Below are 27,485 nucleotides of genomic sequence, written 5' to 3'. Positions count from 1 at the left end.
GAGGGTGATGAAGGTGGAATGTGGGTCCTTGGTGGTAACTGTTGATGTTGATGTTGATGATGAATGATGAAGATTCATCTTATACCGTTAGGTACAAGGGGCTGCTCCGGTCCGGTGGCATGATAGCCTGGTGTCAGGAACCATTTGGGTCACGTGGGTAGCGCGAGGTCTAGGTCGCGTCAACCTCCCCCAAATCGATGATGAGTTAAGCTTCGCCAGTATGCCGAAAATTAGGAGTCCACTCTACTAACCTCAAACATAAACATATACTGAAGTGGTTTGCATCAGCAACGTCAGGAGTTCGGGAGTCCCGTGAACACCCCTCTGGTTTACGCTCGTAAGAATAATGATGAATTCAGCTTCAGTTTGTTCGACTTCGCCTCTGCAGTCACGCTACTCCAAATAGCTTCCGGCTCCAGTCTATACAGCTTCTCGTTCCAGTAGAGGTAGTGACACATATTTATCATATGTACAATACAGAACATACTTCAAGTCTTTCGTCCACACTCAAAATAGTCATTTCAATATTTAATTTGGATGAGGGCGTCCATCCGACATAACGAATGTTTCCTAGATGGGAGATTTTACCCCACTTCAAAGTCATGGTCATTCGCTCTATCGTTTGTTACCCTCCGTTCGCTTCAAATATCAAAGAATGGTAGAAATTGATATCCTCGACTTCCGGCGCTAAGGATCAGGGATACTGGAATCATCAGGTCGTGAATCTGAAATCATCCGATCTCCGTCAGCTCAAACGGTTTCAGTCGGAGTCAATTTCCAACCTAATTCTGGATGACTTCTCCTCCTATAGTGGGGTAAATACTTATTGAATTTGACAGGAAGGACGTCAGAAATCGCCGAGACAACTTCATATTCGTCACGATCCCTTCGTTCTGTCAGCGAGAAAATCCTCACCATACGCCAGACAAGAATAGCATAGCCCTTATCCGCTTTGTTCCTTCGTCTACCAGCTAACTCAAGTAGGAAGGCCCATTAGCAATTTTCGTTCCCTTCGATTTGAACTCCGTGAAAGCGTCCTCTCACCAGCTGAAAATACTCGAAACAGGGGTCTATTCAGGGTGACTATCTAAGGCTGGTCCGCCAACACCTTCGACAGAAACCGGTGCTTTTTACGGGAATAACTCAACCACACCTGAGCAGGGTAAAAACCGGCGCTACTCTACTGAAAATAGACTTTATCTCGGTATCCAGGGTTATCGACTTTGCTAACACAAAAGTCCCTATTAGGCAAGCCAATTACAAATTTCGTTCCCTTCGCTTTTGTCGCTTTGGTAAGATAGGACAGCCTTCGGAAAATTCGTACACTCCGTCCCCGCCAAACTTATGAAAAATTAAAAGTCTCACTTGATAGAATAGGAATGCCAGACAGATGCATTCTCTCGGCGGCTAGCTTCCATCCGCTGCGTTATCCCGATTCAAAAATGAATGAAAAGAGTGATGTTTGAATAAATTATATTTAATTAAATATATACTATGAATTCCGTGAAGAATAAGTTGAATTCCCAAGGAGGATACGACAACTCATTGTCAAATAACAGGCATTGAAGCATTTAATTAACCGTTCTATCCGTTACTATTCCGCCCATAGGTATCTGATTGTTTCGACTAATAACCGTTCTATCCGTTACTATTCCGCCCATAGGTATCTGATTGTTTCGACTAATAACCGTTCGCCGGACTTAAAAACACTGCATAAATACAATGGTTTGTGTTCTATAAATTTTGGCGCTAAATATAACTTCTGGAGAATTATTAAATCATTTTAAATTGCATAAAATAGTCTAACTCATAAACAATGTCTATTATTGAATGATCCAAGCGGCTTCAGGGTAACCGCTCTTCGTCCTTTTTTTTATAGCTGAGACCCGGTCGCTTCCATGCAATAGGTGATTTATGGCCTCCCTTGCTAACAGGTCCGGACCTATAGTACTCAAGTTAAATACCCCTACTTCAAAATACAATTGAATTATATGGTTTACATTAGGGAAATAAGTGTTAATAATGAGATTATAATAGACTTACCGATACATCTTAGTGTCAACAATCCAAATAATTATAAAAAACCAACACAGTCACATGCAGTAAAATAATCATGCTGTTAGAAAACCGCACCTTCTACACTAAATGATTTTAGCCGTGTTCGCGTCCCGACGATTAATTCTTGTTGACGCGCTTCCTAGTTTTTACTAACTCGACTATCTTAAAACGCTGACCGATCCTGATTATTCCTGACCGTCTCCCAGACCTTGAAACTCTGACCCCCTTGACTTTATTTCCCGCCTCCCAACGTTTTCAAAACCTGACTCTCTTGAACCGCTTTTTTTCACCCTCGACTATCGACTTTCTTCTTCCGTTCTTCAACGCTGACTGTCTATCCGCCCGGGCTCCTTAACCACGACTATCGACTTCCTCCTTCCGATCTTCAACGCTAACTGTCTTGAACCGCTTTTTCTAACCACCGACTATCGACTTCCTTCTTCCGTTCTTCAACGCTCACCGTCTCGACCGTCTCCCCGCGCTTTCAAATCCAGACTATCAAAAACTGACTACCCGCCCGCGCTCCTTAACCACGACTATCGACTTGCTTCTTCCGACCTTCAACGCTGACTGTCTATCCGCCCGGGCTCCTTAACCACGACTATCGACTTCCTCCTTCCGATCTTCAACGCTGACTGTCTCGACCGTCTCCCCGCGCTTTCAAATCCAGACTCCCCCTTCTCAAACCAACCCCCCCAAATCACCATATGCGATTTCTAATTTATGTTCTTTTGAATTCTGAAAGCTTTTTGTTTTCAAAAGACAGAAATGCACTAAAGGAACACATCAATTATGGCCCTAGAACCTGTCACATTAATTTTAAATCGTTTCAAAACCAATAAATTGTTACTTCTCCAGTAAAATGTCTAATTCTTTGTTCAAAGGATGAAACTTGACTACCCCCAGTCCAGTGGCGTGTTGGCCCACCAGTTTTTAGCCTCTTTTCAAATTGCCAACCTAATTCTAGAATGTAGTAAATAATTATGATGTGATAGTTTTATTTTTTTAATCTTCTTGCGAGATTTTAATTTAATTAGGCAAATTCCAAACTCGTCCTGTTAAAATGTTATTTACCTCGCTATTCATAATTATAATTCGTCTGAATCCTTAGAAAATTACGTAACTATATTTAACGGCGTATTTCATACTTAGAAAGCCACTTAGTAGCATTGCTCAACCTAGTTGAATTGTTTCTTATCGATCTCGTTAGGTTTTTTTTTCCTATCCCCCCCCTACTCTGGCAAATCCATTACTACCCCACTGAATAAAATCTAAGAATTCAAACGACCATCACGGAGGTCTGCGACGATACAGTGCATGTTCCTATTTTTTTTTCTCTACCCTAATAAATCTAAACACTTGTTTCTAAAGCAGCTTTAAGGCCAACATCTGGTAAACTCCTACTTCGTGAAATCAACTGAAAAATTCTTTCTAACCATAATAAATCAACAATAAAAAAAAATGTATCCCAGTGCGAGTCCATCACAGAATGCAATCACTTTGTGGTTTGACATATTTAATAAAATAAATTATTTTTTTTTAAAACCACGAGTTTTTAATAATTTTTAGAACCGACCGGTTTCGCTTTACTCAAGCATGTTCAGGGTACAAGTTATTACTAAAACAGAAGTACAAAGTGTGAGTTTATATTTTAAAAAAAATAGAGGGAGACAACGTGATATAAATATAACAAACACAGAGAAAGCATAAAATACATCTACACAAGTACAAAAGACATGTGAAAAACCGAAAGATAATTATGCAGACTAATGGATTATAATAATATATCTGGAGAAACAAAGCATCAACTGACATGGTGATAAGGAGAACTTAGAAATTTTTTAAGGGCTTATTGGAAACAAACCTAATATTGGACTACTTGATATGTCTACTATATTATTGAGAATAGGACTTTTGGTTTTTACAGCTTTTTTTATTTGTAGTGCTTCTAATTTATTGAGTCTGTTACCATGCCCGTTTGTATGTAAAATATTAGCGGCGGTGATTGGCAAATTCAGAGAAACCGTTATTATTGAGACAGCGAAGATGCTCCTTAATCCTAATATTGACATTACGTGTTGTCTTGCCGATATAAAATGCCGCACAATTATTACAATTTAATTTATAAGTTCCTGAATGGCTTAGATAAAGACGACAAACTAATATATATATCATGTTGCCTCCCTCTCCCTCTATTATATTTATATCACTCTTTGTACTTCTTGTATAATAATAATTTTTACCCTGAAGATGCATGAGTAAAGCGAAACCGGTTGGTTCTAAAAAATATTAAAAACTCGTGGTTTTAAAACAAAAAGTATTTTATTTTATAAATTATGATTAATTTCATTGACCTGCTTGAGGGCTATGGATTGATGGGCATGCCCAATGTAATTTGAATTTTTTTTTTCAAATCGGTGTTGATCACAATTCTACAGATTATTTGTTCGGTGGTTGAATAATATTATGTTAGTCAATGCGTACCTTAATCGTATTTGGGTGGAAAACGTTTCTGATTCTATTTTGGGGTAGCGGTTCTAATAGAGCAGAATGTATTTTGTATGGTAAATGTACGGATGCCAATAACACACATGTAGGGATAACGTTCAGATGGTAACATCATTTTTCTAAAACTTTTTCCAATTTAATTAATTCCTTAAAGGCCTGCAATTCCGGTTTTAGCCGGATTACAAATAGTTTGGTGAGATTCAATTTTTATTTGTGTTTCAGGCTAATAATTATTGTTTATATTAATTTTTTGCAATTATACTATACCGGGCAATTAATTTCTACGCATCGTTTTAAAATCAGGGACTCTTTTATATTTTTCCAGGTAGTATTATTTAAGAAAGAAAAATATAATAAATATAAAGAAAATAATAATAAAAGATTTTTTAAAACAGTTTTTCAAATGAAATAATTACTCTTAACGATAGGACATAAAGGTTAATAATTCACAATTGGCCTGAGTGCTTTTTGAAGCCAAGGCGACGGAAATTATAATCCCAATGATAAATTATAGCTTCTGTTGACCTTCGTCAAGCTTCGCTTATCAGATAACTCTCGACACTTCTTTCAAAGACTGGATTTGGTGCTTGGCAATTAAATTCAAATCCCTTTATATTCGTGATATGCGTTTCTTTCTAAATATTTTTGCGCTTTCACATATTTAATGAATACTTTAAGGGGTATTTTTTGGTGGTAATTCAATTTAATAAAGCATCCCATACTACGGTACTCAACTCTACAACAAAATCCCACTCTCATTAGAACCTTATCATACAGCGCCCTTGAGGTGATTTCTCGCGAAAACGCCGCTATATAAACTAGCCAAATATTATTTTTATTATTATCACAATATTATAACATTAAAACTTTAAATGAAAGGCTGGATAAAAAAACACAGGGAGATCAGAAATAGAAAATATACTGTCACCAACACAGACGAAACCGAAATCACTTAACTAAACTAAAAAAACAAATTGAAGTAAATATATAATTAGTTCAGAAAAAAAACACCACATAATATATACAATTTTTTTGATAATGTGTTCATGAAATCCTAAGCAAAGGAGATCCCAGAAAGGATTTCATTATCTGTATTTGTTACCAAAAAAGAAATACTATAAAATATTTATTGTGATCATTAAAAAATATATTAATTGAATGAACTTGTAGAGAGGATAACATAATTTCAGGCTGGTTCGGACAGGTCATATACTTCGTTTACAGATATAGGCCGCACAATGACAGCCAAAAATGAAATATTGAGAACAAGGGATGAAAATAATAAAAATGTTATGTTAAGCTTACATTATGAATTCACTACATGAAATTTGTTTAAAAAATGATATAGAAAGCAATCGACCCGATTTTGGTTTAAATTATTTTGCAACATCGTTATCAGACTAATATTGTTTTACAATTTTAAAATATTTCTTTTGATTTTCAATCTAGACTGTTACACAGGTTGAATATTTTTGAGTAAATTGGGTTGAAATATTTTTTTGATAAACTTATAAATTTTGAATTCATGAATTTTTTTCATAACATAGATTGGAGTCAGATCAACGTACTACATTGCCCGAACGAATTATGAAACCTAACCTAACATTTAAATACTCAGGACGTATCATCACAGATGACCTAAAAGACATCGAGGACATGGAAAGACAAAGAAGAGCGATATCCGTTAGAGCAGGTATTTTCACTTTTATCAAGGTGCTTTCATTTTTGCAGTACAAACGTCAAAAGGTCAAAAACTAATCAACACATTCTGCAATTTGCTGAACACGTCAGAACTGTGGGTAGATTACACTGCATCCCAACGGCATAAGCTAAAAGTCGCTTACAATAGTAGTCATCGCCAATTATTTCACCTACCCACATGCAGCGCTACGGAAATGTTCCTGAAAGGACGAATGCACTCTCTCAGAGCGCTTCTTCATCACCACATGGGAAGCTTATGGCATAGACTACCCCAATCAAATAACGCAATCATTACTGTCATGGTTGCCTGGATGGAGTCCCCCCTGATAGCCCGACAGGAGAAAGGGAGATATACTCCTTAAACGGCTTAAACATTTTTGTGTTTAACTTTTTTATTTCTATGTCGCATTGTTTTGTGCCTATCTATGTATTGTTATTTTGTCTTATTCTTATTATTTTATTGATTTCTATCATGTTATTTCAAAATATGGAATGTATTGTATTGCACTTCCCCGGCATACTTTCTGGAATAAACTATTGTTATTATCATTAAGTATACATTGTGTCTATAAAGTTGTTTATTTATTAATAAACGCCCTTTTTTGGGCTTTTCCATATGAATATTAAGAAATATACATTATTTATTGTACATAACTCAATTGCTTCATTAACAACATTTTATAATTGTTTAAAGATAAATTGAAGATGTCCACTGACTTGGTATAATTGTTTCCCTCCATTAGTATTCTAGGGAAAGAGGAATACATATGGTAGTTAGTCCCAGAATTTCTGTACTGAAATAAATCCTGACTTCTAGTATTACGTTGTGGAATCCGGAAGCTTATTAATTCAAGCAACGCCGGACTATTAACTAAATCATTTAGAATTTTATATAGAAATACCAAGTCAGTGAAAATTGTTTTGTCTGAAAATTTTTGCGAATTCATATAATTTAACAGAGTGTTGTAGTTTAACATAATTGCTGGAATACTTATTTTAAAATTTATAAAACGTACGAATTTGTTTTGTATTCTTTCAACAGCTTGTACATATATACTATAATGTATATGGAAAGATTAGACCTTTTCATGATAAAATCTAAGGAAATCGTAAAAAAATTATCACTATTTCCAACATTGACAAACCGGGAAATTTTTACAAATTCAAATTTAAAAAAAAGTGCAAATGTTACCCAATTTTCTTCATTTTAACTTTGAAACGCTGCAGACAAAGACATGTTATATAATTAAGCCCAACAAGTCCATAGTGAATACGGTTGGAGTAATGTGTTTCTTTTGTTTCGCTTGATGGGTTGAACTCATCAGGAATTTTCCGATTAGTTTTCGATTAATTTGGACAGTTTCTCTGATTCCTTTGCGTTGGAAAAGTTCAACATCGAAACTTCGAGAAACCAAGGCTCACTCTTTTCCCGAAAAAGATAGTTACCGAATAACTATTACTACTTCATTTGAGAAAATGTGGACACATGATTAAAAAATAATTCTTCTTAACTTGATTCGAATATCAACTTTTAATTATAGGATATTCAATAATACACATATAAATGACTAACTGTGTAGTTACAATTAAATGATTGAATAGAACCTTCTTGTAGGCGCGTATGATTACGTATTGTTTCAGAGTGTTTCACAAAAACAAAGTATTGAATTGCGTAAGTCTAAATTTACAGCCTCCGAGGTCGAAGGGTAACACTTCGACTAGCAAGCAGGAGGTTGCAGGTTCAAATCCCGGCGTGCCAAGTAAATTTTATTTAATAATGCTGTGTTATTTCTAAATTTACTCATTCTTTTTCTTCTTCTTTCGTATGGTGGAGGGGTCAGAGGGGGACATCTAGGTCTGCGAACCAGTCTAGAGCCTCAGGCATTGCTATGTGGACCTCATCAATCCCGCCGGGGAATGAATGAAGCGGGCATTCGTAGACCACATGTTCGGTGGTCTGCACCGCACCACATTCACATATCGCCGACTCTTTAAGGCATCTGTGCATCATGTGGGCACAGCGGCTATGGGAGCACTTTAACCTATTGATGGCGATGAATTTACTCATTTAAAATAATATATACTATATTCCAGAGTGGAATATACTCCCAATATTGCCCTGGTGTGAGACCACTATTCAGAATTGAAACATGGCTTTGGCTGTGTTTGGTGATCAAATGTGAATAGGTACTTCCCCACCTTCCTCTTCTCCATCTCCTTCCCCTCCCCACTACCTTTAGCATCCCAACATACTACAATTAGGGATGTTTTAGATTAGTCTCATCGGCTACAGACGTTTGGGTGCTGTTAATACTCAGATGCGGTTTAAAAAACTTTCAAATTAGCAATCTATTAAATTTATTTTCACATTTAAGCCGAGAATTGTAAATTAGGTTCAGAGTGAAATAAAATCTCAGATAAATGTCATAATGAATAATTATCACATGGAAACAAGCCATTTAAGTTAATTATGTGACTGAATCCGTAAAAAAGAATCATCCTTTTTAAATATATTTCTTTGAATTTCCATTTTGTAAGAACATGAGCCATGACCGTATCGCAAAAATACTGTTATGAATAAAAACTAAAAATGACGGTGTTAATAGCTAAAAAGCTTTTTTTCCGTATGAAGTATAAATCTTGTCACATGTGCATTTTACGTAGTTAAAGTTTATTTCCACTAAAAGCTACTTTAAAAGTACTTTAGCATGAAAATATATTTAAATCAAGATCAGGCAAATACCGTTTTTTGGTACTCGGGCCAGAGTTAGTAGCCGGTATAAAAAAACCTTTTAAATTCGTGTAAAATTCAGAGACACGATATATTTAATGACGTTACGCAGAAGACACGTTCTGGCAGAAAGCTTACGTGAAAATAGCGTCAATTCTTAAGCATTGCGATAAATTTAAGTTGAAAAAGCAAACGTAGTCAAATCTATTTTTTTTATTTATGTTCGTAATCCGATGGTAAGCATAATATATTCATAACGAGCAAATTGAAGGTGAACTATCTTGTTAACTTTTTTCTCTAAAAAGACCTCCCACGCAGCATTCCTAAAGATGACAAAATTTTAAATAACTCTTCAAATACTGAAGGTACCTGGTGTCGCGACACTATCCGGCTCAAAGGACCATAAAATGGTGTTGCGAAACTGCGATTCTACTTATGAATTGGTGTTAGAAGATGTTGCTGGGATAAGCCATTTGCAACACACTTAATGGTGCAGTCCAAAAACCATTTCGAGTGTAATTAAACTTTATGGGACAATTAATTTCTACACATCTGCTAAACTCAATGGACGGTATTTGTCAATATTATATATTTGGGCTCCTGGAACATAAGATAATCGCAGATTGGAATATAGGATAAAAAGGACTCACCTTTCGCATTTGGGGCCACAGAGTATGCCAGCTTAATTAACAAAATTATATTCCGCTGTCTTCTTTATATCACACATCAATCCTTCCTGTGCGAGGTATTAATTTACACTGAGCGCACTATGAGTTTGAAATATAGGTTATTAAATACACCTTCTTCTTCTTGCAACAATTATTCCAGTAATGGTGACATTATTTAAGAAAGGGTACATTGGGTAGGTAAAGGTAAGACAATTGCAGGATTTGATACTTGTGCTTCCTATCCATCAATTCTTTGTGAATACTCACCTACCTACTTCCATATATACTGCGCGAATAGTACTAACTCGTAAATCTTCTCGGAAAAAAGTATAGCCCTCGAAATACCACCAGAATTGAAATTTTGCTCGAAATGGCTTTAGCCTATTTGGTGACCTGATCTGAAAAATGATTCTCAACCTTCCTCTTACCCATCTCCTTTCCCTCCTTCATACCCTTCCGCCTCAAAACATACCGCAATTGAGTATACAACAGTCTCACTAGCTCCGGTTAGCAGGGCGATGTCGGAACGCTTGTACGGTATTAATATTAAAACTTAAGTACCTACACATAATACTTTATTTACAGCCTTCCTTGTACTTACGTTTTAGCACAAAGAGAAATTGCAACACTGAGGGAATACAAGAAAGCGCTGCAAAAAAGCGCAATACCTCTACACGAAGATCTCGTCTCCCACCCGGCATGCCGCTTGAAGTCCCGAAAGCCCTTCTGGGCGGAAGGAGAGAGGCTCCTCCGACTACCTCTCACCCCAGAAGATAGGTGGAAACTTGAGTGGCAAACGGCCAACGTGGGAAATGCCCATCTCATACAGGACCCCACCGAGAGACGGCCTGGGTTCTCACTGCCTCGCAAAACCTGGTCCGCCATCAATAGGTTAAGGTGCTCCCATAGCTGCTGTGCCCACATGATGCACAGATGGGGCCTTAAAGAGTCGGCGATTTGTGAATGTGGTGCGGTGCAGACTACCGAACATGTGGTCAACGAATGCCCGCTCCATTCATTCCCCGGCGGGATTGATGAGGTCCACATGGCGACGCCTGAGGCCCTAAAATGGCTCGCAGATCTAGATGTCCCCCTCTGACCCCCCACCATACGAAAGAAGAAGAAGCACAAAAGTAATCTTATTAACAACATTTCAATCATACTAATAGGCATATTAGGGAATAACAGGGCATACTAGGGCATACTAGGGTATACTAGCGTTATTTGGACATACAAGGGCATATTAGGGCATATGAAGGCACTCTTGGGCATACTAGGGCATACTAGGATATATTAGGGCATTTTTGCCAAATTTACACATAAATTATTATAAGTAATTATTGTTAGCCTGAAATATCCATACAAATTGAAAATATCTGTCGATTAAAATAAGTACCGTCGTTGAGAATTGAACCAGCACCTTCTGATTGCTGGTCAGGTGATCTGAACTACTAAGCTACGTCGGCTTATTTTCAACCCGCCAAATAAATCAATATGTACTAGTATTTCAATTGACAAATATTGTTTATTACATTTTTTTCACCTGTAAACAAACAACTTTATTTTTGTAGGAAAAACTTTGTTAGTGCTGAGTTTCCCACTAGATGGCGTAGAGACATATTATATCTACATTTGTTGGTGAAATATTATTATTTTTAAAATAATAAATTTGCACATGTTTTTATCATTTTAATACTTTTCATTCGGTTATTTTTACGTTTTATTTATAAGTTTCTACCAATAACAGATTACTTGAAGTCAGGATTTTTTTCAGTGCAGAAATTTTGGGACTAACTACCATAATATTATGTAGTCCTCGATGCCCAGAATACTAATGTAGGGTAATAATGTGAATTCTTCAGTTTAACTTCAATTCTTCTTCGGACATGTTCAATTGATCACTAAATAAATACAAAAGATTATTGGTGGGGCATTCAATTGCGTATTTTTTTTTAACCCCATTAAATTACATTAAAATATAAAATAAATTTTCAAATGTTACATGTGTACTATGTGTACACGGGTGACCGGATAAATCATCAAAATGATAATTCATCACATCTTTAAAAAGTTATATAAAGTCATGGAAACAAAAACTTTTTTAATTGGGTTAAGTAGGTTAGGTTAGGTTAGGTTTAAAATTTTTTTTTCATCGTTTTTGATGACTTTATATAACTTTTTAAATGTGTGTTGAATAATCACTGTGTTGAGTTATCATGAAACCGTGTACGCGTGTAACATTTGAAAATCGAGCCGCAAACAATAATGCCCCTTACGTAGATGGCGATAAGGTTTAAATCTGCCTGTTTTAAACCATATCAACATGAAATGGGCGTTAAAAACTAAATAAATATGGTCACCATTCAGAATCGTGGAACATCACAAAAAAGGAGAGAAGATAAAATTTGGCGAAAAAATGAAAAAAAACAGTGGCAAGCTATTGGTAATAGTGAATGTACTTGTGTGTGACACAACTTATATTCATAAAAAATATGCTAACTTTGCCTATTTATTATCTTTACATAAATATTAATAATTACAGTCATCATATACATTTTTTAGCACTGATGTAGTCGCTATGTTGTACGCAAATCAGTTTTGTGGACTGTAATTTATATTTGACAACTGTTGAGGTAGCCATGGTTAACAGTTTGAATAGAAAGAACTCTGACTTACCTTTGGTCTTTATGATCGATATTATGGATTAAAGGGTGTCTGCGTGGTCATCGCTGTACAAGCTTCCGTAATAGATTCGAATTAAACGCACTGAGGGTCACTTAACGTGTACACTGCACAGGTTTTCTTAACCGACTGATCAAGTATAAAAAAGTCACTGATGTATAAGTACTCCATACTGTCAGGTAGGGACAGTTAATTAAGTAACAGGTTGGGTGGGGAATGCAGGAACAAATTATGTTAGAGGGAGATGCAAATAGCTGGGTCAACATGTGATCTACACCGATTTAAAATAAAACTTAAGTCAGCAATTAATATAAGACCTTTCGACTCCTAGGTCTTTGAGATGCAAAATGAAACTGATTATTGTTCAAGAAAGCATTTCGATTTTTGAAAATATTGAATGAAATCCATTCGAAGTAAGATTAAATTGACCTTACTTCTGGCACAAAGACACGCCAACAACACACTTCCATTAATGATCGAACTTGCGTATGTCCGCATGCTACGGACCCTTAATAAATTATTTAATGCGAGCACGAGGGGTTTCTGTTGACATTCTTCACAGAAGACAAGAGCACTAGCGGTTTTTGTTGAACTTCTTTATAGAAGACAAGAGCACTTGCGGTTTGTGTTGAACTTCTTTATAGAAGACAAGAGCACTTGCGGTTTGTGTTGAACTTCTTCATAGAAGACAAGAGCACTTTCGGTTTGTGTTGATCTTCTTTATATTCATTTTCTAACAAATTAACGACCACGCCGTTTCCCCGCAGGTGTAGGCAGAGAAGACGGGCCGCCAAACAACTCGGTCTTGGCACACAATCCTTGAATCATTTACATTAATTCATCTTCTCATGCATACTTTTATTACTCTGACTCTTGACATAGCCCGAATCAACTTTCTGATTCACTTGATCGTGCCATGTCTTCCTCGGGCGTCCCCGACCACTGCTACCATTCACATTTTCGTCATATATTTTCCTTATACTCCTTTCTTCGGTCATTTGCTCTACATGCCCAAACAATCTAAGCGTCCCTTTCTTAATCTTACTCATTACGCTTACATCAGCCTTGCATTCTTTGCGGATCTCTACAATTCTCACACGATCATACATGGTTTTACCACACATTCGTCTCAGGGATCTCATGTCTATAGCATTCAGTCTACTTTCATCCTTTCTCTGCCAGTTCCATGCCTCACTTTCATACATCAGGGTAGATACCAACACTCCATTGTGGACTGATAGCTTCGCTTCTTTGGACATTTTTTTGTTAGCGCCAACTGCGTTCAGTCCTCCATTAATGGAGTTACCTGCATTTATCCTGATGTGAATAATTTCATGCCGGATTTTTTTTTACATTAGCTTCACCTTCAGAGCCTTTGTTATCTTTGGGGATGCTGTGTGGAGGGTCTTTTAATCCCTCCTAATGCGGAGCAAGGCGATGAGTTGAGAGTCCTGCTGGAGTGGTCAAAAGGTCTCCCTCAACCAGTCTCTCCCGATCCTGCCCGCCACGCAATAAGTGGGTAGATGCATCCACCGTCAAGACATAGACAAACCTCACTCGATGAACCCGGGCACCCCTGCTAAGTCAACAACTTTGGGTGACCAATGGCAGGGCTGTTGGATATCCAATAAATGATTCCCGGGGCGGCGGTACCCAATTGGAATATTTAATTGATATGATATTAGAATCTTACGGTGCATAACTCATTGATAGCACATTCCTCTTGGAATGCTTTGAATTTAAAAGTGCCTGAAAACGTCGGCCGTTGACACCACACAGCAGAACAAATGTTCTAGCACAGCATAGCAGAGGAATGGCACTATCGATTGAAAATTTTAAAACACTTGATATGCATGAAGTAGTCGTTAAGAGGAAGCTACAAGCCAGAAAGGTGTATATTCTTAGTATTCCTTATAACTTAGGTAATGGGCATCAAAATCGCTTGACAAACGGAGTGTAGTAACTTTAGATTTCAAGCTCAAAACTGGTTTTTATTTATTTTGTAAATAATTTTATAAGAAAGCAAAAAAGTTAACCAAGTGAATCTGTCACAGATAATCTTAGCTAAAATACTGTATTTTTTAAAGTTGTTTCCTTTATGCGTTCATACATTTCTATTGTAAAAATTTTTTTCGTAGTTTACATTTATATTTTGTATTGAGTAATTTTTATTTTATTTGTATTATACTCAAGCGAAACGATAGGAAAACCTTCAATGTTTCAAAGCATATTTTTGGTACTCATAATGTACACCAATTCATTATAAAGATCAAACAAAATAATGATTTGGCATTAAGCTTCGCCTTAAACCAAAAAAAAATTATTCACCCATCTTTCCAAATATTAAGACAAAAAGTTTTGTCCTTTAAATGGTTGAATTATCTATCGTACAATAGTTTTAATAAAATATATAATGCTCGTTAATGAGAAAAGGCGAGGGTTTACAACGCAGCTATTAAAGCTACCACTGTTGAATACGAGATCTTTTGTACCACAAATTTGGGTTTCCTAATTCCTTTATCAATAATTGAAGCAAATTATTCAATCGAAAACCAGTCCGGTTCAACGCAATCAATATCCGAAACTTCTACTACGAACGAGGCTCAACTAACCTTTGTTATGTATTTTATCTAAAGGCTTATTCAGTTGGTTATCAAAACAAATTTATGGGTCGTGCACATATATATAGATACCGTTATTTGATGTGTATCTTCCGCATATATAAATATGAATGTTTCTTTGCTTGTGCCATGTAGACTAAAAAACTGTTGAACGGATTGTTCTGAAAATTTCAAACTTTGTTCTTATTAGTTTCAGATGTGTTTAGAGTGCAGTTAGAATGGTAGAAGTAGTCGGGGACGTTCGAGGAATACTTAACGCATTATCTCTGCACTGGAATGAGATTTGGAATTGAATAAAAGTCAATATAATGGTGATGATGTGGTATACATTAATTAATGGTAGACAAAGTTAGGGATACACGAGGAGACAGCACGATCGAACGAATCAAATACTTATTTGTGTTAAAATGTGGCGTATGTGATGAAAAAAGAATAGGCTGTAAGGAGAATGTATGACGTACAAGTTGAAGGAAGGAGAAGTCAAAGACGCCCAAGGCAGAAATGGCACCATCAAGTGAAACAAATACTTTTAAAAAGTAAAAATTTCCAATTTTTTATAGTGAATACCTCACAAGAGTCCCAACTGCTCCCGTCTGGAGCCAGTGAGACTATGGTATCCCCAATTGGGGGATGTTGTGAGGCTGAAGGTAAGTGGGGAAGGGAAAGAGGAAGGTGGGGAAGTACCTGGCTATTCAGATCTAGTCACTAAACACGGCTAATGCCATTTGGAGCAACGTTTCAATTCTGAATGGTGGTCTTACACCAGGGCGATACTGGTAGTATCTTCCACTCTGGAACGTGCCGCAAATATACTATATATTATTTTAATTAATTTATTGTGAAATAACACAAATTAATCAAATAAAATTTATTTGCGCACGCCGGGTTCGAACCCGCGACCTTCAGAATGGCAGTCCAATGCGTTACCACTGGACTATGCCGGCCGTCAATTGTTACAATAATATTATTGCGACCTTATGCACCCAGTTTTCAATTACAATAGAATTCAATACTTTAAAACTTTCCTCCAAAACTTTCATAACGCCGAGTAGACATCGGATAGTGGCTGTATAAAAATCATCCACTGTTTTCTAAATATTTTTTATCTCTGAATTTATTTTTAACCAGACATTATCACAAACATTCTAATGCTGTTTCGTGAAATCGTCAAAAATAATTTCCATGTGCCCGTCGGTTTCGGTCAGTTTTCTTTCGTATCAAAACAATGGTTTTAAAAAGAATATTTTCCAGAAAGTATCAACTTTTATTGTCCGACACGATCTAATAAGAAATTTCCTCGTTATGTACGAAAACATAAATTACAATGGAAAAATAAAAAATAAATAAAGAAATTAATGACAAAAAGTAACAGCACAAAACGGTTCTATAGAATTCTTTTAGGAATTTTCTTATTTATTGAGGAATATAACCGTATATGTAATTTTTCATTGCATTTATTTGTTGCCACTGAAGAGAAAATTCCTAGAAGTGTGATTTACGCCAATTTTATAAATTTATGTTGAACCTTTCGACTCCAAGCCTCAGATCTCTCTTAATAAACGGATTGCAATCCTACCGGGTCTACCGGTATTACAATGGAAGATGCTCCAAGGAACTTTAATTATTTTTTTATGTGAAACCGCACAAGATTCCCAACCATTCCAACCTTTTGGAGCCAGGGTGACCATGGCATCCCCGATTGGGACATGTAGTGAGGCTGAAGGTAGTACGGAGGGGAAGGAATGGGGAAAACAAAGGTGGGGAAGTAGTTGCCTATTCAGGTTGGGTCACCAAACACGGCCAAAGCTATTTCAAGCAACGTTTCAATTAAGAATGGTGGTCTTCAACCAGTTCGATGCTGAGTGTCTTTTCCACTCTAATATACAAAACAGGGTGTATCGGCACGTACGCGACAAACTTTAACCAGCTATTCCTTGGCACATTTGGAGTAAAAAATGTTATGGGCACTTTGCTGTCTGGTAACATAAAAAAAATGTATTATTCATATTTTCACCACATGTCACCAATGTTTTATCCTTTGTCAAAGTTTGAAAACCCGTCTGGCAATATTTTGTTCGAGTTTTGTTGAATAATGTACGTACGTACCTACGTTGGCGCGCTTTTACAATCACAACGAAATGGCACGGCACCATTCGTCTCATTTTTAACTATTATTATTTAGTGTGTACGAAAGAGCGAGGACACTTTTTGACACACTTGCTAATAACAGCTTTTGAACACGAGAAACAATGCAAATGACAGTGACGGAGTGTGGATTTTTTATTTATTTTTTGTTTTTAATGGAAAAAAAATGTTACCGGACAGCAAAGTGCCGATAACAATTTTTAATCCAAATGTGCTAAGGAATAGCTGGTTAAAGTTTGTCGGGTACTTGCCGATACACCCTGTACATTATAATACAAATTAATAAATCAAAAAATTACTTGCTCACGCCGACCTCCAGCTTGATAGTCAAGGGCCCGCATTGATCCCTTCGGCAATCGGTGCATAGTCGGGAAACACGCTATGTACAATGTACACCGTTGACATTTATCACATGAGAACGCGTCGCTTCTACGACTTGTTCTGCAGTTCGGCTATGGAACGATTTGCCGGTCTCTGTGTTTCCCCTCTCTTTCAACAGGGTCTCTTCAAGACCCATGTTCACTTCTTCCTCTTCTCAAAAAGACCATTCACACACCATCCCTAAAGATGACATATAAATTCTTTTCGTTTTGGCCTCCTGTGTGGAGTTAATGTAAAAAAGACAGACTATAGAAATTGATTATCTGTTTAAGAAAGGACTTCGATGTTTATTTTACTTATTTGTATATTTATGTTTAGAAAAGAGTTATTTATTACAACTTACATACATACTACAACATATTATATTATTTGTTTAATGTGGTTAAATATTTTATGTATTGGTATAGTAAACTATTTTGAAAATATCTTTATCTGTTTTCATTGCATTTCCCTGTGTTATGTACGTGAATAATCTTATTGTAAGTAATTTTATTTAAAAAACTATTTTGGTAACCGGTTATTTATTTATTTTATGCATAAATATCATCGCGCCACCGTTATAAGTGCTTATTTCGGGTACACGGACAAGACCACATAACGCTTCTTCGCTTTATCTCTTCAGTTTTGTTGCAGAGACATTTCTCTTTAACTCTTTTGAAACAATGTTTTTTGCCTGCCAAATTTTCCACATTTTTCTTTTGCCAAGACAGTAATAAAATTAGTAAAACCATTTTCGAACGGAAATTCGAACATATTTTAAGTTCAGTTTTATGTTCCAATATAATTTATAATGGCACATTTTTATGTGCCAATGTAAGTTATTTACATCGGCACACTTTTTGGAAATAAGTGCTCGAAAGACAGGTACTTTTGTAAAGGGCCAAATATTTTTACAGTAATACAATATGTGAAAAGTATTGGTTCATGTTTTATATTTTATAAAGAGGGAAAATTATTTAAATTGATCCTTTAAGGAGATTATAGAATCTTTTATACGAGTATATACAAGTGTTACGAGACATGCCTGAACTACTATAACCAGATATTCCTGTGGTTTATGAATTTTATTTACCAATTTTACTCCGAATAATGTCAGGAATCACTGTTTAAAGTAACTCATGTATATCTCTTAAAACCCTGTCGCTTAAGGCCATCACGCTTGTGCGGGTACAAAAATTAAAATTTCCCTCCTTTTTCCATTTTTACACACAATTTTACACACGTTGTGTGGGTCACTTTTCTTTAAATGTGTTCATAGCAGAATTTTTATTTGATTTTTATCAAAATAATATAAATCGAATAGACAGAGAAAATAAGAAAAGTAAGAAAACAAGAAAACAAATCTCACGAGCGAATGGGAGCGAGTCAAATCTATAAATTTATACCGCGACTGACGAAATTTTGTAAACTTGACCACCAAAACAAGAGGAATTCATTATTTACATGAGATTTCGGGAAACCACCCCATCCACTTTCCCATCTCTTAAAGCAACATTTTTATGCTTGATCAAACTTAACGATTTCGAAAAACTCTAGCGGTCAACAACTTCAGCTAGTTCTAAATTGTAAATAAAGTAAAAAAATATTTTTGTTTGTTTTCGTCTGATATGCTGTTGAAAAACCCAATATTTTAGTAATTTGACAAAGAATTGATTTAAAAGAAACAATAACTCATAGTATTAATTGTGTATTGATTATAGAAAACTTTTTGCAATTAGTCGGTTTGAAAAATTCAACTGCAGTTTGTCCTTTGTTCTAAAAATAAAATAACAAGACAATTTTCATACTAATTCCAAAATCTGACTTGATTTACTCGAAAACAAAAGCTCAAATCGAAAATGTTATAACAACAAAATCGACTCCAAATGTGATGTAGATCTACCAGTTTCCCGCTTGTACTATAAGTTTTAGTATTTTTTGTTAATTTGTTTTAATTTAAACAAATTAACAAAAGAAATTTACCTGCGCAAACTGGAATTTAAACCCTTGACAACAATTTTATAACAAACCTTATTCATCCACTGAACGTCGAAACACTATTTGCACAATTACTATTGAACATTGTGCAATGTTATAATTATATTTCATTGCACACGACATCAATGATCCGTATTTCAGTTTCAATTTGGACCCCCAGTTAACCCGTGTTCGAGAGCTACCTGTTAGCGTTGACAACAATAAATAGGAGAGGGATTTTTTCGATGCACTTTTAAAATGCACTCAATATTTGAATTATTTTAATAAAAAAAAAAATTAATCAATTAGTGTAAAGATTGTTGTTTAGTTTATTTACTTCGAATGGAATGCTGAAACATAGGTGTTATCATAGTAATGTTGATTATTTTTTGATATTTGTGAACTGATCACCCGCGCGAGTGACATTGAACGTAAATTGTCAGCCTAGTCTTGAGGGTTCTTTGAAGAAGGATTTAATATTGAACCGATGACTCTACGAAATTTGGCGGATCTGTTTATAGGAGTCTAGAACAGAGAATGTTTAAATTCATTTACCACTTTACATAATTTAACAATTGACTGTAGATGGGTATTCAACTTCAAAAGACTGTTACTGAGGCAGTTTGGTCAGGTATGATAAATGTGCAATAGAAAATAACTAATTGGAGACATTTCACAAAAAAATTCTTGACGATTTTTTCCTAAACGCAAAAAAAAATTATTAGTACTTGGTTTCAATTTAATTACTAAAACACGTTACTATTTTTGGGATCTCTGGTGAGAGGCACGAAATGAAAGACGGTCGTGAAGGTCACAGTGTTTTATTGATGAGTCAGGTAGCCGTGATGAGAGTGGACGTAGGACAAATGTAGTATTCTCCGGATGCTGGCTGTGATGGCTGGTCAAGCGCGTGTCAGTGAGTCGACGCCGGGCGCTGGTGACCGGACTCGTTGACTGTCAGGCACTGGCGATCTTGGGAATCAATACTCTAGTGCTGACGGGAAGGCCGAAGGTGCGGTGGACCTTGTAGGCGGTTGAGCGGGAGCTGCGTAGACCAGTGAGGATGCTGCGTGTCCTCGTGGTGGTCATGGTGCGTGGATGAAGCGCTGGTCAGAGGCGCTGGAACCAGGGCGCTGTAATCCGTTGTAGCGCTGGCCAGGGACGGTGGCCAAGGCGCTAGGATGATGTCCCGATGGAGTCCATGATGAGTACGGGCGAAGCCGGGAATATTGTCCTTAGGAATATTGTCCAAAAGTGCGCGGATTATCACTCGTGAGACTAGTAAATTGTTGGCGGCAGATTGTTGACTGACTGACTGCTCGCTGCGTCGGGCTTATTTATACTGTACAGCCGACGGCAACAGAAGGTAGATGAATTGGCAAATAAATCGGAGACACTCGCTCAGTCTGGGCCTTTCGGGAACTTTCGGCGGCGCTGCAATTATGCACAGGCAATCGGCTAGAACCTTCTTGCGAGTTGGCGTAATGTGCCAGACCGATTTGCAATCGTATTGTCGTAGGTAGGCAAGTAGGTGCTCGGAGACAGGTAGGTTGTGTTGTTTACGTTTTGGTTCTCGGTATTAATTTGCAAGTACCTAAGTAGGTCGAGCTGTTTACTATTAATGAGTAAGTCTGGATTCTTCTCTTGACGACACACTATTTATGTCATGGGAGATGGTAAAAATACATTAAAGTTTCATTTTTTCTCAATCAAAGTGGTTTGAAGGTTAGAAAATACGCTTAGATTATTAAAATAACCCATACTGACACCCTAAAATTACTACCCTACAATTCTGTAAGCTCTTGGTGCTATATTGTGGCTTAAAATTGTGATTCAGCACGTATCTCAATCTGAATATAAAGAAATAGTGGAACATACTCATTGCTCATATTACAACACTAACTGAATATGATGGACTTGTTATTCTCAGATATATACATTCTCTTAATTTCGGTCAAAGACCATTGGAATAAAATGTAAAAGACCTAAAACATATTACCGAACTTAATATAATTGTGAAAGAATTTTCAGAAGGAGATGCACACCAAAAAATTGTTTTGACGTTTTGTGTTGATCAATTTACAATATAAAAACTGTATTTTTAAATCAAATTGTCATAGTCCCTGATGGTTTCAGAGGTGTATTATTATTACTAGGATGGAAATGATTCGGTATTTAGTTTCCTTACATGGCGTAGAATTTTGTTAATGCTGGAGTGTAAAAGGCTCAAATGGATACTACAAGGATTGGAAATGAAGTGTTTTTTTTTGTTTCATTACGGCTGCATCTGGTAATCTCAGGTCAAGTGGTCATAAATCGCTTGAATGGACACGGAGTGGTGTCCTTGCTGAACTGCTGTTTCCTTTGGGGTTATATTTTTTATTGATAGCCCGTACCTATTAAGAAATATTAATTTCTGATGTCCGTTATGAGGTACTTGATCCCCGGACACATTTTATATTTCTAAGAGCAATACTATCTTTAAAATTGATTATTGATTATGTACATTGATTTGTTTAACACAAACCTCACTAAATTCATAAAGTTTTTAAAATAATGACATTCGATCGAGTATGTGTGAAAACTTATTTTAAGGATATTATTTTTTATCACAACTAGCTCTTTTTTCCTGTTCTGTTTTCAGTTGAAAAACATAAGTTTGAAGAGCAGAATAACAGCACAATTGAATAACAGCAGTTTTAATTGAACAAAATCACTTTCTTTCATTTTTATTATTGATACCCACTCCATGTTTCAAATGTAAACTTAGTAACAGGATGGGTTGTTTCATAGAATTTGAACAATTCATCAAATTTCAATGTTCATTTACGGGTTACATGAAAGTCCTGTTCAAGTTTTGTTATTTTATCATTTTAGGCCAGTTACTTGACAAAATTGAAATAAATAACAGAGCAAGAAAAAAACTTTCAAAAAACTTGAAAATTTACTTTTAAATTTGAAGATTGTTCCAATTCTCTGAAACAACCCTTCCTTACTGTATGTTTGTAGGTAATTGCACTTATGAATTTTCTTTTTAATTTGGCTAAAATTTTGAATGTCAATTTTTTATTAGTCAATTAAATAAACTTTTCCTAATATTGTAAAATATGAATGCATATAGATTGTTTATAACGCAAATAAACTAAATTAACATTAAAATCTACACGGGTAAAGTCCTCGAAAGGCCGGTGCAATAAAAGTGTCTGTCCGAGTGAAAATTGAGTGGCAGTTTTGTTTCATTATAGCTGTTTCGGCTGGGGTGGAGTCTTCGGAAGACAAGTGCAAGGGGTCCTTAGCTAAGTGCCTGGAGACTTTGCCCCTGGGGGGCTCCGGGGGACTGCCCACTTCGAGAGAGCAAGTTACCCACCTTTGCAGGTAAGAAATCCATTTCCTCAACTGTTTCATTTATTTGACTAGTCTTTTTTTCTAGCGTTCCTGTCTATACAGAGTAAAGGCAGGGGAGTTATGTCGCCACCGGCTGGGCAGCGTTGTAAGGCGGGTTAAGGTAGGGGCTGAAGGAAGGAAGCTGTTCCGCTCGTGTAAGTCGAGTTACACGCACGTGCGCCAGTGCAACAGGAATCAATGCTGCTAGCATTTTAAAGCAGGCTCCATTAAAATACCTGTTGAACAGACTCAGCATGCCCAGATTGCATCTGTGAATTAGAGATGGCAATCGGTCTGTTGACAGTGGATTGTAAATCAGACAGACCACCCTCCTTTGAACAGAATCAAGTAGATGTATCAAGTGTTGTAGGGCTCCAGCCCAGAGGTGGCTCCCAAATTCAATTGCAAGGCGTACTTGAGATTTGCACAGGGTTAGCAGCTGGTTGCTATTTAAGAATCTGCTAGCCCTATACAAGAGCACAGTTTCCTAGAAGCCAGAAATACTATGGCTTCTTTGGAGCCCCGATACATGAACCGGTCTGATATACTTACTCCAAGCATTTCCATGGAGTCTTAATTGGGGAGAGTGCTTCCATCAAATTGCACTAGACCAGGGGTGTCAAACTGGATATTCTTAAGGGCCGTTTATAACATTTGGCGTGTGTAAGCGGGCCGGACTCAATATTTAAAAAATAAAACCCATACTTAATTGTTAAAATCTTTATTCAGTTAGATACCTATTTATTATAAATTCAGTAAGTTAAAAAGAAGGATAACAAGGTAAATTATCTTGAACCGGACACCTGACTTCTCTTGTTTTTGACAAGTTTATTGATGTTGGGTGTCATATTCGTCGTAGTTACTTTTAGAATCGATTGGAGATTTTCATCCGTAAGCCGTAAGCGATGTTTGTTTTTATTTATTTTCATAACGGAAAACATCTGCTCGCATAAATACGTACTACCAAACATACACAGGATACGTGCCGCATGATTTCTTATACTTGGATAGTTATTCAAACTCTTGAAATATTGTGTATAAAATGTAGTAACATTAACTTCCTTAAATTTATCCTTTACAATGCTGTCGCATTGGAGATCTATCAATTCCATTTGCAAATGAATTGGTTTCAGTGCAGCATCAAAAGTAAATGGATTGTTGAAAAGTGGGAATTCCATTTTATGCATTTTGCGAAAATCTTCAAAACGACTGTTAAATTCTGTGATCAGATTCAGCAAAAGTTGAGAATACTCATCCAATTTTGTCTGGTTTACTGTGCCAAATTATTTCACGTGAGGGAAATGATCGAGTGTTTGGTTTTTATGTGAATTTCCCACAGTCTTAATTTTGTTTCGAAGGCTTGTAAATGCGAATACATTTGAGTGACGATCAAGTCTTTACCCTGTAACTTTATATTGAGGTCATTCATGTGTTTTGTCATATCTACCAAAAATGCACAATCAAGCCACCAGTCGTTGTCATAATCAATTGGCTTGCCTTTTTCTAACATGAAAGCTTGAATAGGGTCACGTAACTCAAAAAATCTTCCCAAAACTGCCCCTCGACTGAGCCAACGAACTTCCGTGAAATAAGGTACATCGGAATACTTTTCGTCCAAATCTTGTAAAAATTGCCTGAATTGCCTGTGATTTAGACCTCTGCTCCTCATGAAATTTACTATTTTAATTACCGGTTGCATGACATGGTCCATTTTTAAATATTTGGATGCGAGTGATTCCTGGTGAATGATGCAGTGAATTCCCACAAAATTTTCTGATATTTTCTGTTTTAATTTAGTCGCAACACCCGAATGTTTGCCAACCATGGCAGGAGCGCCATTCGTAGTTATGCTGCAAAATTTATTCCAGCCGAGTTCATATTCTACTATTAAATGCTCAATAGCAGAATAAATATCATTTGCTGTAGTGGTGCCTGTCAATGGAACGCACTTCAGTAGTTCTTCACATATTTCAAAGTTACTATTAATACCTCGTATAAAGACAGCAAGTTGAGCAGTATCAATAATATCAGTGCTCTCGTCAATAGCCAGCGAAAAGTGTGTAAATTCCTTATTTTTTTCCTTCAGCTGGGAATCCAAATTTTGAGATAAATCACTTATTCTTGAAGCAACAGTGTTTCTTGACAGCGGAATATTTTGAATGGTTGATTTTTGTGATGGGAATGAAACATCAGCCACTTTTAACATACATTCTTTAATAAAATCACCATCAGTGAAAGGTTTTGATCTCTTGGCGATTTCTAATGCAATAATGAAACTGGATTTTAAGGCGTCTTCGCTTTCAGTTTTAGCTTTAGTGAATATCGACTGTTGGCCGTGAAGGTTAGATTTTAAAGATAATAGTTTGTCCATTCTTATCTTTTCAGTGTAACCTTCAAATTTTCCTTTATGATTCGAATCATAATGTCTCTTTAAATTAAACTCCTCACAAACAGCAATTGTTTGATTGCAAATCAAACAAAGTGATTTATCTTTCCATTCCATGAAAAAATATGCGATTTCCCATTTTGTCTGAAAAACTCTGCACTCACTATCAACTTTACGTTTTTGCGACATTATGCCACGTACCAATATTAGAACTTGAATGAACAACAAACTATGAGTACGTAAGTAATATAAACACTCGACGCGACCGCTCGATGCTAAGGCTTAAATCTGACTGCGCCGGCGACCGGCAACTGCGACTCTTATGGTGCGGGGTCGGGGGGGAGAGGGCGTCGTGAATACGAGTCGTGCACCAGACCAGCGCCACCAGCCGGCGTAAGAGAAAATGTTACGCTCACGCTCGGTGCACGGCGCACCGCGTCCGATGCGTGCGTCACTTGAAATTACACTGTAAATCAATTGCTTGCAATTTTAAACACGCGTAGGCATCGACTGTCCTCTGAATATCTAAAATCTACAATGAAAGAGTGCGGTTCTGTCCTCCGCGACATAATATTGTCACGTGGTAGCGAGCCGTAATGATAAGACCTGAGTGCCGCATACGGCTCGCGGGCCGTATTGATAGGGTCCGAGGGCCGCATGCGGCCCGCGGGCCGTATCTTTGACACCTCTGCACTAGACAGTCATAGATCTCCCTTTCTTTGCTGAAATCAGACGCGCTTGGGTTTTTGAGACGTTGAAACTGACCAGGTTGAACTTACCCCAGGCAAGAACCTTCTGGAGGTGGTGGTCAACTTTTGTCTTAAAACTTCCCGAGCTGTACGAACATCACACGTGAAGGCTTGTCAAAAAAACTCTCGTGAACGGTGCTGTCGTCAGTGTATTAATAAAATGATAAAATTCAACGAGATCGTTGATGTGCAACAAAAACAGCGTCGGCAACAGCACAGATCCTTATGGCACCCATGCATTAATTTAATGTGGTAATCGATAAGTGCTTGGTGCCAGACCATATAAAAGGCTTTGGAGATATCTGCAAAACGTTCCAAGTACCGCCCCCAAATATGCGTCATATATCCGAACAGATCGCCACACGACCGGTTTCGACGAAATCCATATTGCCGATCGCTTAGAATGCTGTTATTCTCAAGGTATGTGAGCAACTTGTTATATTATTAAGCCACCATTTCCAATACTTTTGAGAGTATGAAAGTGATGGCTATGGGATAATGATGGCTACGGTAGTTGGTAGGATTGGAGCGGTCCCTCCTCTTAGGGATTTGGTAAACGATAGCCATTTTCCAAAGATCTGACACTTTGCTACTTCTGAGTGAGAGTTTAAATAATTTTGAGAGCACCGAAGTTAATTCTGCAGAACACCTCTAAAAACAACAGGGAAGGTATTCCATCTGACCCGTTGGCTTTGTCGATTTTCAACTCGTTTAAGTCTTGGAGAACCTCCCTGTCCCGGATTTTTGGTTCCTTCATGTGTAAACTGCAGTGCGGAATGGAAGGGGGAGTCTCTTCGTTATCTTTGTGAGTCACATGCAATTTATGTTATTTTTTAAACTATTTCAAACCATTAAAAACATTTTAATTAACGACAGTAAAGTAAGCATTTCATTTTAACGCTTAAAAACTACAATGAAATCACAAAATGGTTGAACGCCGAGAGCGTTGTCGCGCCAAATTATCAAAATCCACCACTGTGCGGCGGTGCCCTTGAACCCCCTCCCAAATGGTTGAATTGTAGTGCCAAATCATCAAAATCCGCTTCTGTGCGGTGATACCCATGAACTGCCTTCCAAATTATTAATCTATTTATATATTTACTGTATTCATCAACATGTTTTTCGTTAAAGCTTTAATCAGATGGAACAACAATAAAATATATAAGCCGGGTACTTCTCCTCTTTCGTCTTCCCCATCTCCTTCCTTTTCTCACTACCTTCAGCCTCACCACATATCCCGATTGGGGATGCCATAGTCGAGAGCCTTACCCCTCTTATACATATCTTGAGTGTACCAATGAAGCCCTTAGTATGTTTATTTCTGAATAAGCAGCCTACAACTGAAGATCTATTTGAATACGTCAATAGATAATTAATCGCTATTTCTCCATGCAGATGGTTTTGTCAGAAAATAAACGTAATTTCATCAAAACATTTATACAGCATGCTAAGTATCAGACCCGAGGCCTTATAAAACAATGAATGTTCCGTAACAATAATGAGAACACAAAAGGA

At 36.9% G+C, this 27,485-nt stretch overlaps 1 protein-coding gene across 1 annotated transcript in view; it reads left to right on the top strand.

The window, feature by feature from the left end:
• LOC149419662 (uncharacterized) overlaps nucleotides 1-27,485 on the top strand; it is a 41,166-nt gene that overhangs the window by 4,777 nt on the left and 8,904 nt on the right. The window contains exon 2 of the mRNA XM_089637515.1: nucleotides 22,697-22,826. Within this exon, the coding sequence (XP_089493641.1) occupies nucleotides 22,697-22,826 (130 nt within the window). The remainder of the gene's footprint in view (nucleotides 1-22,696; nucleotides 22,827-27,485) is intronic.

Source organism: Hesperophylax consimilis, chromosome 11 (genome assembly GCF_061612785.1).
Source record: "Hesperophylax consimilis isolate HC1 chromosome 11, BYU_Hcon_1.0, whole genome shotgun sequence".
NCBI lineage: Eukaryota > Metazoa > Arthropoda > Insecta > Trichoptera > Limnephilidae > Hesperophylax > Hesperophylax consimilis.
This window is presented reverse-complemented; position numbering and strand designations above follow the sequence as displayed.